Source organism: Pagrus major, chromosome 19 (genome assembly GCF_040436345.1).
Source record: "Pagrus major chromosome 19, Pma_NU_1.0".
Lineage (NCBI taxonomy): Eukaryota > Metazoa > Chordata > Actinopteri > Spariformes > Sparidae > Pagrus > Pagrus major.
Genome location: NC_133233.1, coordinates 14,421,561 through 14,436,810, shown reverse-complemented (window position 1 = coordinate 14,436,810; position 15,250 = coordinate 14,421,561). Strand labels below are relative to the sequence as shown.

Sequence of the window (15,250 nt, the reverse complement as noted above, 5' to 3'; positions counted from 1 at the left end):
AAAACAACAAATCCTCACACTTGTGTAATCCGAATCAGTGATTTGTTATTAGCCAAACTTATAGCCCGTTCATTTTTGATCAATTAGTGGACTGATCGACTAATGATTTCCACTTTAAATTCAGCTTTTTTTGTAAAATAATCAACACGATCCTCACACTGAAGGGAAAGTCTCTGATTTTTCATCTTGAACTGAAAATATTCACATTTGTTTTTAATGCAGCTGTGCTCTATGCAATTCAAATGTCTCTTAGTCCGCTCAGTAGATCAAGAGTTACAGTCCTTGCAATAAACAAACACGTGGTAAAAACTCAAATCTGTTTTAAATAACACATGGCCTAGTAAACACACATCTGTTTCCTAAACATGGTGCTTGCAACAGCTGCTGAGCTTGGTAGGTCTCTGTCAGTAATACGACACATCTTTGCCTACCTCCATGTTGCTACACTGTTGACAGTGAATCGAGTAAAGTTAAGCCTCTTAACTACAAAGTTTCAACCCATCTCGGCCATGTGGAACCAAAATGGAACGTTGCTGTCGGCGATCCAATCACATCCGTATTTCACTTCCTGTCAGAGGGCACGCACACACACGCGCCTTGCGTCATTACGCATTTCCTGTTCTCTACGAAGTCCCCCCTCTTCTCCTCTCCGTCGCGCCGTGAAGTGGATGTTTTGGTGAAAAAATACGGTGTCTAAAGGGGACGTAAACACGTTTAAAACATGACATTAGGATCGAGTGGGACCTAAAGTGCCGTTGTAAGGGAAAGAGGGGCGTGTTCAGCGAAGGTTTTGGTTTATTCGTGCATCGTATTCTTTCCGCATGTCCGCTTTCTTCGTAGATGGTCTCCGGCGAGCGTTGTCTGGCGGCGGACGACGAGTTCTCGACGAGTAATATGAAGGAGATGATCGGCGGTTGCTGTGTTTGCTCTGACGAGAGAGGCTGGGCGGAAAACCCGCTAGTCTACTGCGACGGACACGGCTGCAACGTCGCAGTGCATCAAGGTAAGCTGTGCCGTTAGCTCGGCTAGGAGTTAGCAGCTAGCTTGCAGGCTAGTTAGCGTTGTGTTGTTGCAAGGTTATGGAGCGCTCCGTGTGGAGCCACCTCCTCCGCCTGCCCTCACCAAGGCCAGGCTGAGGTCAGGCTCGACTAATGCAGCGGGGCAGTCCGCTGTTTCGGCTGGGTAGTTCATTTAGGCTGTTTAATCCTCCATGGGCGATAGTTGGCAGCCGCCTCAGGAACACGCTCCTGGCTGCGAGTTGTGCTACTATTTTATAAGCCTGTCAGAAGCTGTCAAGTGGGACATAGGGAAGGAGGGATACTTCAAAATATGTAGCTCGTCCCACTGTATACTTAACATAACTCCACCCTGCATTCGACATGGAGGTGGAACTTCATCAAACTCTGCTTTTTGTATGTTTGAGTACAATATTTTGAACGGTGCATGCAGCAAAACAATGATTTCTAATGGCTACATATTAGCTGCTGGGACAGTGACAGTGATGTGCTCACCCAGGATGACTCAGATGATGACGTCCAGTGTTTACAAAGTCAACAGCTGGCCATGTGCACATTTACCACACACAGTAGGTGTTACAGTGTGCACTTGTAACATGGGTTTGTTTGTAACAGCTTGTTAATGATTGGATGGTTAATAGGCCAGACAGGAGCACGTCTGTAGAAGAACAGAAAAACAGTTTGATACATGGCAACAGTCAGATGCAGTCAAATGTTTTCTCTTTGCTGGCTTAAAGGTGCAGAAATAACTCTAGACGGTGATAATGGTGATAGGACTTTGTATTTTATAATCAGAGACACGGTTTGTCCAAATCTCATAGTATTCTACATCGAGGTTGTATCGTGTCATAAAGGACTGTAGAAAAGTACTGTGTCACACTGAGCATAGTGAGAGAGCAAGGAATGCTATTTGTTTGGGCTTTGTTATACTTTATACCAAACGTACACTACCAGGCCTCATATACCGTATTGTATCATCACAAGGTCTGTCCATGATAAAAGTGGACCTTTGAAGCTTCAATACAAAGTGTCTCTAAACACTTAAAGCTGTTGAATGTTTTGGATATCAGACGACAGATAAAACACAAACCTGCTGTTAAACATCGAGTCACTTCCCAAATGTGGTCTGGTTAAATGTCTCTGCTTCAATAACTGACCATGGAGCACAGAACATACTCTATTTCATGTGTAATGAATCGCAGAGACACATACTTGGGGATGGTGGGAAAGATACACAGGCGATGTGACATGAAAGCCACATCTTCATCCTTGAGTGAATTATTGGTAGCAGACAAGCTGCACTGTATTAGATAAGAATACACAGGATATTGATTCAGATAAGCACTGCAGCACTCTGTCATATCATACGTTACCTTGTCCAGATCTGCCACTGAACCACAGTTATGACAGCTTCTTTTTAAATTAAACATGTTTGACAGATAGAATTAACTAGAGAGAGTCAATGGTGTCTACAAGGGTTGCAACAGTATGAGATTTTCACGGTAAGGTACGTCTCAGAAAATAAATGTAATTTTTTTAATCACACAAATATGATAGAATTCAGTACTGTAGATAAGCAGATATACACTGTATGAGAACAGTTTTTTTCCCTATACATGGTACACTGTGAAATTGGTATACTGCTGAAACCCTAGAGTCCAATGAGTCAAAAATGATTTTAGTCAAAATCATGTCTTTCAGAAGTATAATTAAAGGATAACTCCACCAATTTTACACATTAAAGTGTGTCCACATGTCTTGAGGAGAAATAAGGCATATGTGAAAAAGTTGTAAAAAGCCTTTTGTGGCTCCAGAGGAAGCTGCATGTAATCTGATAAATTGCCTCCAGTGATGTCACTCAGTGGCTAAGTTTCATTGTGGGTAATGTAGGCATCAGGTTTTGGTAAACAGTCTAACATTGCACTCCTGTACCGCTATTATGGACACTCATTATGGACAGTTCAAACACAAATGCTAGAAAATCGATAAAGCAGAATCAGACCTATTGCCGTTTTTAATCCACTCATTCTTCTTCCTTTTCACGACCTGGTGCCTATAATACCCACAATGCAATTTAGCCACTGAGTGACATCACTGGAGGCAATTTATCAGATTACATGCAGCTTCACATATGTAATAGTACTCACAAAGACTTGTAAACACACTTAAATGTGTAAAATTGGTGGAGAATTTAACCTTTTAATTTTGTATTTTTCTTATGTGAATGTACATACTCAAAACAGGATTATTATATATATATTATGCAATTTAGGCAGCGCTTGGGTATGAGTACTTACCTAGTGAGTATAGCTGCGTCCTACACAGGATGTAATAGACTTCCAGTAACAAGCACAGTCTCAAACATTCGTTTACAAATCTATGATGAGTTACAACATGTCTCTTGTGTGTTTGAGCACTCCTTTGAATCTTAGAAAAGAGCTTAAAATAACAGCAAAGCATTCAAACTGCATAATTAATGTGGCATGGGTTAGCGTGGCAACAAATAAAAAATTGTAGTGATTGGATCAGCCAGCCATTATTATTAAAATTAATCAGGTGTGTGTCCAGAATATCCTAATCAACTGGGACTTGATGATTTGTCTGTAAGTCTGGTCACCTGTTTCTTCATTTGAACTTGGTAACCTTTGGATGTTTTGTTCTCAGGAATCTGGGTTATAGCTGTTTATATCATTGGATTATGGGCTCCGGTCAGATCAGACATAATCTGAAAATGTGTAGAGGTAGGCTATTTAGGGTAGCGCTGCCGCATCTAGGGTAGCACCGACCGTACTGTGTACTGCAACCTCAAGTCTGAGTCGCATCAGCATCAATGAAACCGGGTTATAACTCACAGAGACAGAACTATGTGTGTTTTGAAGTTAAAGTCCATCTTGTAAGTCATATTGTTGGCTAAAGCAGTGTCACAATATTGAGAATTGGCAGAATTTTGTAGAATGTATGAAAGCATGAGACACAGATAGTGACCGAGTCTGACCTTCTGAGAAACTTTTAAATGTAACCTCTACCTTTCATTTTGAAAACTGAATATCAAATCGTTACAATAAAGTTTTTGCAGCTGACAACCGTTTTGACCTTTTTCATGTAATTATGTGGGCGAGATACAGTAAAGATTATGAACTGTTTGAATGCAACATAAACGCAAAGCAAACAATAATCAATAAGGACGACTACGTGTGTTGTTAATAATGCATCGCCAGTGATTCTGCCATGCTCCCACAGGCTTAAAATATTTTGTAGCACTACAAAGTGTGTCAGCTGTTGGTAGCGTGATATAAAAACAACAACAGCAGCCTGTCAGATCAAAAACGGCTCAGTTCTGCATTCGAATCAGCTCAGTCACAAGTTTGCCTTCTGGCAGGTTTGAAGGTAGTGTGATATTTGTTAAGATTTTATCAGTTGTCATCAACTTTGATGTGGTTTCATTATCACAGTGTTACTGAATTCTGTAGTCTTTTGCTGTGGTTGTAATGCCTCACTTTCATGCCCTCCCTCCGTCTCTCCTCAGCCTGCTATGGCATCGTGCAGGTGCCCACTGGTCCTTGGTTCTGCAGAAAGTGTGAGTCTCAGGAGAGAGCAGCCCGCGTGGTGAGTCACACGATCCAACTATCCATTCATCATTTATGAGTGAAGTCCTGGAATAACAGGACTGTCTGGTGAAAATGGTGGCGCTCATGCTAATCCTTGAACAGTGCTTTCATTTATAAATGAACTAAGAAAACTGTGGCAGGTGAGGGCGTGGAGCAAACCAGTTGAAATGGCACAATGCGGGATGAAGTCACTGTAATATTTGTCAATATCTTTAGAGTCCCACTGTTTCTGAATATTTTAGTTGTCCATTCACTCTTGTTTAACGTCAGTTTCTTTCACTCTCCCTCCTCTCCTCCTTGCCTCCTCCATCAGCGGGGTTCTTTATCTTTTGCAGTGTAGAGTTTCCACAGTTATACTAGTTGTCCCAGCATTACTTGGGGATAGCGACCAGGGAAAACTATGCCACTTCCTGTTTTATTTGCACAACCTTCTTTTTTCTGGAAAAATCACGATCGGAGGCCGAAAAGCATACTGAAAGCGAGGTTTATAGGGAACCATTCTATACGTGGATGGTGTCATTTTCCTACAGCCATTAAACTGTGCAATCAGTATTTACTTAAGAATTATAAGTTGAAGGCAAAAAACGTGTATATTGTAAGTTAAGCTGAACTCTTTGTTTAATATTTAAACGGACATTGACAAGTTCTTGCTTTAAGGTAACGTGAGGTAAATGCTGATCGTAATGACTTTAGTATCACAGCACCATCGACATTAGATTGATTCCCTATAACCCTTTTCCATCTCTGCTTTTATGTCTCTGTTATAGACTAAATGAATGAAAAACTCATGTGTCTCATGTGTTGTTGGAAGTTGCTGCTCTGAGGAAAACGAGAACAATGCAGTTGTCTTTGCGACAGTGCTGCCAACAATAATACCACTTGGAAACGCAACAGAAAAACTGGCTGTTTCCACTTTAAAAAATAAATGAATAAAATCTTACACAAATAAAAATATTGGTATAGTGCCCGGCCATACTGTAAGTCTTACTGGATGTATGTGGTTTACTGCAGTTGTTTCAGATGTTTAGGAAGATGTGAGTTACACTTAACAAAATTCACTTCACAGAGCTTTCATTTGGCTTTTTGAAAATGATGAACCTGAGAAGGACTTGTATTGTACTAAATAACACTTCAAATCATAGAGCTGTAGTATGATTTTTGTCATCAGTGAGACTTGAAAGCTTGCATGTGTTGTTTAGCCCACCATGTCTGTTTCTTTTCTATTTCTATACAGCTTGGCAGAAGCTACAATATCAAAGGCATTGTAATGAGAGAATTATATCAGAGGTTTGCACAGAGCTGCCTATTTACTGCCACTTTTTGTGGAGAAACAGCCTCCCCCGGCAGGATTTTCTGTGGCATGTTCCATCTCCTGCTGTCTTTTGAGATTAGCCTGCCTGTACCTCCGTGATCTGTATTTTCAGTACCAGTTACCATCATATCTCACCAAATGGTTTTTAATCCAGATTTAAATGCTCTATAAAAGATTATCATAAATGCTGTTTAAGGGTTGCCAGTTTACCAGCCGTGTGGCACACTATGGCATGCAAACATAACGCTATTAAGTCTGCGGTCGCATATGAAAATATTACAGCCCAGGAACATGGGCCTGGAAAGAACTGCATTTCTAATTATTGCTGCAGGACCCGTGGTCTGACCTGCTCTCCACAGATCTCTGAATCATGTCACCATATTTTACATGTTCTTTTACTCAAACTTGGCGCAAAAGCCCCAAACTGGTGAGGCTTGTTGAGTTTAAACTTAATATGACCTCGGCAAACATCTAAGAGGCTGTCAAGATTTTGTCAGGGTAAGATTTACTTACTTAGCTGTTGATACAGGTGCTAGGAATGATCTGCCTACTTGCTGTATTCATGTGTGTGCACATGGCAGAATTTAGCAGGACAACCAGGTTTTCCTTGAAACGCTTAATCTGATGAATTTACATGGCATTTGAAAAATGAGTTAAGGGCAGACATCTGACAATAAGAAGGTCGCTTCCATGCATGTAAATACTTCGAACATTGCAGAGCTGTCAAGTGTATGAAATCTTTACTTTGAAGCTGACGCCTAAAGTGCTAAACAGCCAGACTCTCTCCCCCCCGAAGGAATCTGTGTACAAACATGTTTTCCCAGTATTCCGGACAGACAACATGTGTGAGGTGTTCCTTTAAAGACCATGAAATATACTTGTATAAAAATGTTTATAAGAAATTGGTGCCTCTGTATTTATCTGTATTCACAAGAAATGACATTATGTGCAAAGTTAGCGGGTGACTATGAGTAATTTTCTGATTTACAAAGTGCCATCAGGAAAATGAAAGGTGCACGTAATCAAGTTAAATTCTCAACCTGCTGCAAATCATTATTTGAAAGGAATGAGATAATTAATGACCAAGAATCCTTATTTTTCTCAAATTTGCCAATTAAAGCATTAGCTGCTTAACCTGAATTGAGTTGTCTGAATCGAGTTGACCAGTAGAGTTGATGTCTTGTGATTCTGTTTTGTCTAATGAAGGCTAATAAGCGAAGGGTATTTACACCGAAAGCATCTGATAAGTTTTATGAGATAAAAAAAAAGTTAATCTCGTTTACAGTCCACAAGTGCAGATTTTGACACATTTTGGATTGAAGAGGAGATAAAGACATTTAATCACACACTTTCCCAAACAGAAGTTTATAGTGAATAAAGCAGAAGCACAGAAGAACTGTCTTGCTTGTGAGGTGTGATCTTCAACCCACAGTCGGTGGGAGAAGGAAGGGAAGAAAAAAGAGATGGACGACAAGAAAGTCTTTCTGTTCTGTTACTGATCACACACACGGTGCTCTTTGTAAAATGTAACTGAGGCCTTAAGATGAGCAACACCAGCTTATTTGTGAGTTGAGGCTCAGAGCAGCAGAAATAATTGCATGACGACTGACACACACAACCACACTCAAGAGTTTCTGCCCTCGTGCTCCAGTGAGGATCACTTGCCAGTTTATCTCCTATACTGTCATATTTGTCATACTTGTGTGTTTACCTCATTCTTTAAGTAGATTTTCCTCTTTCCTTGCAGAGATGTGAGCTGTGTCCCCACAAAGACGGAGCCCTCAAGAGGACAGACAACGGAGGTAGGATCCCTCTCAGCTACACACACACACACTCACTCACACACACATCTGTGTTGAGCCTCTTGTGTATTTTGTCATTAGTTGCATGTCACCGGCAAGTTTAAGGGGTGTGAGCGTGCTGGGAGAGTTATGTTGGTGTTTGTTGTGTGTGCAGCCTCTCTACCGTCCTTGCCAGTCCATGGTTTATGAGTGTGTGTATGTGTGTGTGTATGTTTATGAGGGGGCGGGCCAGGATGGGTATAGTGCATGGCCTGTGAGGAGTCTCCTCTCTGGGTTCATTGGGAGGTCAGCTTGGTGGAGACTGTAAATATTCTGTGTGTATGTGAGTGAGTGTGTGTGTGTGTGTGTGTGTGTGTGTGTGTGTGTTAGTCAGTCAGTCAGAGAGAGGCACAGCTGTGGGATTGTGTCCAGGCCTGCAGGGAGGCATCAGGACAACACTAACACACACCGTTTTACTACTTTCTCTTTTACTTTACCCTTCCCATGACCCCGCTCTCCCTCTCTTTTTCCTCCCATTTTTCCTCCCACCATGTCTTTTTCCCCCCACCGTCCGTTTCTCCGCTCTTGTCAGTTCCTCTTCACTTGTTGCTGTTATTTCAGGTGGGACAGTAATCAAGCAGAGCGAAGGTATTAGTCTGTTTGATCCAGGATCTTAACATATAGCAGACAGAGAAGAAAGAGAAGACACAGAGCTGCTTGTTATGAGCTCTTTTTTTGTCTTCTTTTAGTTGTAGATGTCTGGTAAATGTTTGCTCTGCTTGCTATTGGTGCTCTCACTATAGCAGGAGTTTGATGATAACTTAAAAAGTTGAAAGAATTTGCACAACAAAAGGCTTCAACATCTATAAATTGAAGTGGTTTAGATGAGAAATCAGGAAGAGGTTCAGTTCCTACAAGTCAGTGCTAAGAAATACTAGACTTCTGGCAGTGGTATGGAGATCAGAGCTTGATACTGTCACCCTTGAGCATATTCTTGATTGTTCAGATTGGGGCTGCGACTACTGATCATTTCTTTTATTCATTAATCTGGCGAATAATCCCACTATTAATCGATTGGTTGAAAATGTCATAAAATGGTCATCGGAATTTCACAAGATGACGACTTCAGATTGCTTATTTTGTCCTACAAACAGTGCAAAACCCAAATACTCTTCGTTTACAATCATAAATGACAATGAAAAGCAGCAAATCCTAACATTTTACAAGCGAGACCCAGCAAATGTTTGCAGTTTTGCTTGAAAAATGACTGAAACAAGTACAACATTACCGGTTAATTCAAATACATTTTTTTCTTCATTTAAATAACATGTAAAAAGAAATTGTGATTATCTCAATTGTTAAAAAAAATAAACTGCTAAATTTTAGGCGCACTGATGCAACCAAAGAAAATGTTCAGTCGCACTGAACAGATTTTGAGATGCGTGTGCGACCAAAACAGTCACACCCTGGAGTCCTGTGTCATGGTTTTGGTTTACCACAGAAGCTCATGAAGCCATTATTATGAACTGAAAGTCTTTTGTTTCTTTTTTATTTTAAAATTTGACATCACAACGCTTCAGATTTCTTATCATCAAAATTGAAGCTCCCCGTCTCCACGCATCAGACTCCGATAACTTCTTGGAGTAAAGGATGCTTGTGAAGGGACGCTTTGTTGGGTTTTTAGGTGGTAAAAGTGTGAATGCTCAGTTTGAGGAGGAAGGCTGTGCCACTTTTATAGTCCTGTTTTATAGGCCTCTTCCAGATTCTTGGAGGGACTTCAAAACAACAACATGCCCCCATTTTACACCCGCCGCCTCCCCTCTGTCCCGCCCTCTGCCCTCCTCCCCCTGTCCTGCTCACCAGGTCAAAGGCAGGTCAGGGGTTCAACTGTAAGTTTAAGCCTGTTTTTGTTTCCGCTATGGGGGAAAAACAGACACCTCCAGTGTGGCAGTAGACTCCCACCTCTATTTGACCTCCCGTCGACCTCCTCCTGCTCCTCCTCGGCTCGTCGTCAATTCTGCTGCCACTCCACCATGCCCCACTGTCATCCCACCGCCCCCAGTTTGTCTTCACTGACAGGCAGCTGTGTGTGTGTTAGGGCTCAATAAACGCCTACTCAGATAGATTAACTACCAGTTTGCAAATTAAAAAATTTACTACACCAGACCATGTTTAGGTTGTGTTTGGTTCTCTAGGTTGAGGCCAAATGGGTATTATTCATTATTGCCTTTTTCTCTAGACCACTTTGGGTCCAACAAACCAAAAGTTTAATGGACTGACAAGGAAATTCAGAGTCTGAAGGCTTTATTTTATCTTCATTAATGGTCACAAAGAGGTTTAGAAGGAAATACCTTGAACATGAGCATTCATCAAAACTCCACTGGACTCTATGGACTTTAATAGCTTTGTGCAGATAGTCAGGGGAAATGATGTATAATGTGAGAAGTGGGACCATTATCAGCTGTCTAGGTTTGATTGTTTGATTAATGGCAGAGTTCAAAAGGCAGCGTTCCCCCCAACTCAAATAAACCAGCCCAAGCACAGAAGCATAGCAAAGTCAGTTATGCATCTAGTGTAGAGACGTCACATTTTTTACAGTCTGTGTCATGAGTTACAACTTTAAGGAATGTGCGGCAAAGGGCTGGTTTATTTTGTTTGGTTGTTTTTTTTAACCAGCTGATAAAATTCTGTAGGTGATGTATGTATTGTGCTCTTCAGGTTATCTGTACTCTGAGCTTACTGAGTTTTGCCAGATTGGTAAAACTCGCCACCAACAAATCAAACGAGTGGATAAAAAACATAAATTCTGCACACTTTTATTACAATTCAAGACCTTAGCAGATGGTTTATAAATCTTGATGCAAACCCTGAAATGTTGCCACAACTACCTTGTGCTGTCACATATGTGCAGAGACTGATGGTTGTTTTGTGTGTCTTTGCAGGCTGGGCTCATGTGGTTTGTGCCCTTTACATACCTGAGGTAGAATTCGCCAATGTCTCAACTATGGAGCCAATCGTACTCCAGTCTGTTCCACATGAGCGCTACAACAAGGTAACAGAATTCAGCTGCACATTAAGACATGTCACAAAATCCCATTTACAGTGTAATTATCAGGAATTTAGTGGGTTTTTTTTAATTAAAATTGTTCTCTTAACTGTGTGTGTGTGTGTGTGTGTTTGTGTAGACATGTTATATCTGTGAGGACCAGGGCAGAGAGAGTAAAGCAGCCACTGGAGCCTGTATGACCTGCAACAAACATGGCTGCAGGCAGGCCTTCCATGTCACATGGTGAGACGCGCTCACGTCACATTAACCTCACAAAGACAAAGAAGCAGATTGTTTCTTCAGCTCTTCACTGAAACTCTACACATAAGTCATACTGATGAGTACTGTAGCACAGTGATGTTGATAGGTACGCATCCTGGACGCAGTAAACTCACCATTTGATCCCTGATAATGAAACATTGTGAACAACAAAACTGAATTGAAATAATTATTAAAGGAAACTCACTATCAAGACAGAAAAAACAATCTGCTGGTCACCGTTTTCTGACCATCTGTGCACTGTGTGCAAATATCTCAATCATCATGACATGATACTGTCTGCTGCAACAAGACCAGTACTTGACACACAGATTTCACAATCAAAGCTACAAACTTGGTATTGGTGAATAACTAACTGGGCTGCTGTCAAGAATAATCAGCTCTGATCTATTCTGCATTCTCTCATGACGATGATGACAGATATGCTTTACATATCAGATCTCCTCACAGTCACAGAAAGTTAAAGTGTGCATTCTGCTCATAGTTCAGTTATAAAATCCCAGTGCTAGCAGGGCAGGCGATACACATTTTGGATTCAGATTTGATGCCCCCAAATTGCACTTTCTTTCATCTGTTAAACACCACATGCATGTTGTCAGTTGGATTTCTTTTAACTAATGCGATAGCTAATATAAAGGTATATTTATGGTTCCCTTTTATATATAATTCTTCATTGAGATATTATCCCTGTGCATTTTTGTAAGCTTCTATGTATTTTATTTTTGTAATGTACTCTGACTGACTGGCTCATCAACCTTCACTAGCAGCCCTAGATGTGCCAGTGTTTTGTTTTCAGAATTTGGATTTCATTTGTTTGTTATTTGTTTAATTTTCAAACATACATGAATACAGTCATGATTATAACCATATAACATTAAACAAGTGTTTAACACTACACAAATTTTATTGGGGACTCAGTAAATTTCCCTAGGAGCCACTTAAACGACCACCTGTGGTCATATTTTGTCATGTTCAGCACTTGCTGGTATTGTTACAATATTACACTTCAATATTGAATGTATTTTTTTGTTTTTCACATCCCTTTCATGTCCTTCATACATCTCTCTGCCACAGCGCCCAGTTTGCAGGGTTGTTATGTGAGGAACAAGGATCGGATGCAGACAATGTCAAGTACTGTGGATATTGCAAATACCACCACAGCAAGTTGGTAAGTGTCCTCTCATATTTTTTGTCCTTTTGTCTTTTGATATTCTAGACACAACACTCGAGCCTTAACGTACTTCTGTACCCGCAAGGACAGATGAGATTTTTTTTTTGTTGCATTATGATTTGGTATTAAGTTTAAGATAATTAATCATTCACCATAACAGGAGCAAACATTTGTTTTTGTACATAGGCTGGAATAAATGAACAATTTGACATTTGCTCATAGTACCTGACAAGTCTTGCTCTCCAGCTTATATTAGACTCTTTCCCCAACAACAGAGCATTGATATCAGTTTAAGTATGAAACCACTTTGACTAGCAGCAACGCAGTGTTAGTTGCATGTGACTATACAGTATATATGATTTCTCTGTTTCTTTTGTTCCACTAACTTACTATGTAGACATAACACACTTGCTTCTCCTGAGAGATACCTTTCATCCTATGGATGACGCTGAGAGATGACCCACCATCACTTCTTCCATCTTCTTTTCATTTCTGTTTACGGCCCACTCCTTTGCCTCTTTTTTCCACCTCTCCTCCATTTTTCCAACCTTTCCTCTGTTGTCAGTTTCCTCTCGACCTTCTCCCTCCTTCAGTCAGTTCCTGGTCTCTGCTGGCCTCTGCCCTCTTTCCCTCCATCTGTCTTTCTCGCCCATATTTCCTTCCTCTTTCACCAATGAATCAATTCCTCCACTGCTTGCCTCTGTTCCACCTGTCTTTTACCCTCCATGTACCCCTTTCCATCTACTCTTATCCCCCCTCCCTCCTTATCCCTTAAATCTCTGTAACAGTGGCCCATCGCCCCTCCACTCCCGTGTGTATTAAGCCCAGAGTGGGCACAGCAGGTCAGGTTTGCAGGTGCTGGATGGGCCTGGTTTTCACTGTAAGGTCAAACCAGGCCAATAAGGTTTAATCATTATTTATGTGTTTCAAATTCTTTGGGAAATAGAATTTCATCGATTTATGTCTTAGTTTTCCAACTGACGTGTCTCGTCAATTAGCTTTTATTATTTGGTGAGCAGGTTTTGTGCTGCTTTGCTTGAATTGGACACATGGTTTAAATAAAACAGTTTAGTAAGTTTAAGGCTGTTTTTGAAGCCTTTTCTACTCCTTTTCAAGACAGTATAAGAACAGTAAGAAAAGTAGAAATAATAATATGATTTACTAGTGCAAAAAGGTTCACATATGGTATCTTTTTTCTGTGCAGTTTTTCTGACATACAATAGTCATTCTCTCCTAAATGACAGAATTACTGCTTTTTTGTCCATGATCACACCTCATCTTTTGTAGTCAGTCTGTAGTATGATAGGTGAATAGCGAGCCATTGTTGAGCAGAATTCAATCAGATGAGAGGGGAATGAATAGGATAGGCATATCAACACGCAGATACAACAACTGGATACACAGAGAGAACGTGTGTTCAGCACACTCCTCCACTGTCGAGATGTCCTGTTGTGTTCCAGATGTTGTTCTACCTCTATTAGTTAACAACCTATCATAAGGTAGTTGGGGGAGGGATGCAAATAAAAAAATAAAAAAAACGTAACTTGATTAATGTGATTTCTGGAACAGTGGTAGGATGGAAACACAGGACAGACTTTAGTATCCACATACACAAAAGCGCGCACGCACGCACGCACACACGCACACACACACACGGATGACATTTTGCAATGTTAACAAACGCTGATGGAAAGACTCATGCTGTTATATTGATCGTGTATGAATGGCTTTGGATGCAGGGGCATAATGTCATTAAGCTGGGATTGTATGGATGACAGGAATGCACGAGAGGGAATCAATGATGAGGAAAGCAATGTTGTTAGCAGAGTGGGTTTCATAAAACACCACTTGATGGATGTTTACGGCATGTTAGCAACATATGTGATTTGACTGGACTCAGTCAGCAGCCAAATCTAATTTCAAACTTAGATTATCCTTGTTTAGTCTGGACCACAGTGTTTTTTCTCAAGACGACATATGAGGGGTGTCACGATTTCAATTCCAGATCCAAAATCGATTGAAATGAGCATTCAATTTCAATTATCAAACCAAAAGCAGGACCGGCGATTCTCCCAGTATTGTTTTTTTTTTCTCTCCACCCTTGCTGACGTGCATGCGTCCAGCACAGAAACATTACTAGCAGCTTGCACACACACGCCCAAAAGTGTCAGTTTTGCAGTTGAGGAAGCTAAAGCTGTTTTTGCAAAGTTCCCCTCTTCTGTGTGGTGATTGTTCCTTTGGTTTTGTGTTTAACAGTTTGTTCCCAATTGACTGAAGTGGTACATCAAAAAATATGGATGTTCTGAAAATGGCAGTTATATGGCACGTGATACCAGTCTTTTTAAAGAAGAATTTGGAAATATATCATGAAACAAATTATCTTTTGATCCTTAAAAATCAAGACTTGACTGTCTAACAGTGGTATAGCTGTAAGATTTGAAAGAAAATATGTGAATCAATTCATGGTTTTGGCAAATTGTGACACCCCTTTTATGTATGAAGGATTTCCTTCAATCTAAGGAGTGTAAATGCACTCACTGATGCATCTGCTTTACTTTTTTAAGTCTCTGTTGCTGGCACTCGGCTGCATTTGGTTTCAAGCACCCTTGTTGACAGTTATTGGCAAACCTTGTTGTATAACTTTCTGTCACTAGCTGTTTTTCCAAAGTGATTGGTCTTAAGCAGTAAAAATAGGTTGTTGTGTCTCAAAACAGATTGCTACGATATGTTGCTCTTTGTTAGCCTTGAGCTGTGAAGTTGAATGATAATCTATCATAATCGTGTTTATGATGAGGTTTTTAGTATCATTCAGTAGGAGCAGTACATTCTGAACTCTACTACATGTTCACTTACAGTATGTCAACATAGAAATATAGATTTAGATTTGTAAAGCAAAGAGATCGCCATGTGCCTCAGACAGTGAGCTGTATGTGAGGCCAGAGGAGGCTCTTGGTGCCTCTGAGAGAATCAGTTTTTACATGAAATGCCGAGAGAAGCGCAGTCTCTGGTCATAGATCTGTACTTTTGAATAGAGACT

The 15,250-nt window shown here is 40.6% G+C and overlaps 1 protein-coding gene across 3 annotated transcripts in view; it reads left to right on the top strand.

The window, feature by feature from the left end:
* The first annotated feature begins 648 nt into the window (after nt 1–648).
* The window catches only part of mllt10 (MLLT10 histone lysine methyltransferase DOT1L cofactor), a 46,637-nt gene continuing 32,035 nt past the window's right edge, over nt 649–15,250 (top strand). For 2 of the 3 annotated variants that reach the window (XM_073488373.1, XM_073488375.1), the window contains exons 1-6: nt 749–1,003; nt 4,543–4,622; nt 7,684–7,738; nt 10,660–10,769; nt 10,903–11,006; nt 12,117–12,210. In XM_073488373.1, the coding sequence (XP_073344474.1) occupies nt 841–1,003; nt 4,543–4,622; nt 7,684–7,738; nt 10,660–10,769; nt 10,903–11,006; nt 12,117–12,210 (606 nt within the window). In that variant the 5' untranslated portion in view covers nt 749–840. Of the gene's footprint in view, nt 1,004–4,542; nt 4,623–7,683; nt 7,739–10,659; nt 10,770–10,902; nt 11,007–12,116; nt 12,211–15,250 lie in introns of all 3 variants that reach the window. The other variant, XM_073488374.1, reaches the window with a different exon arrangement.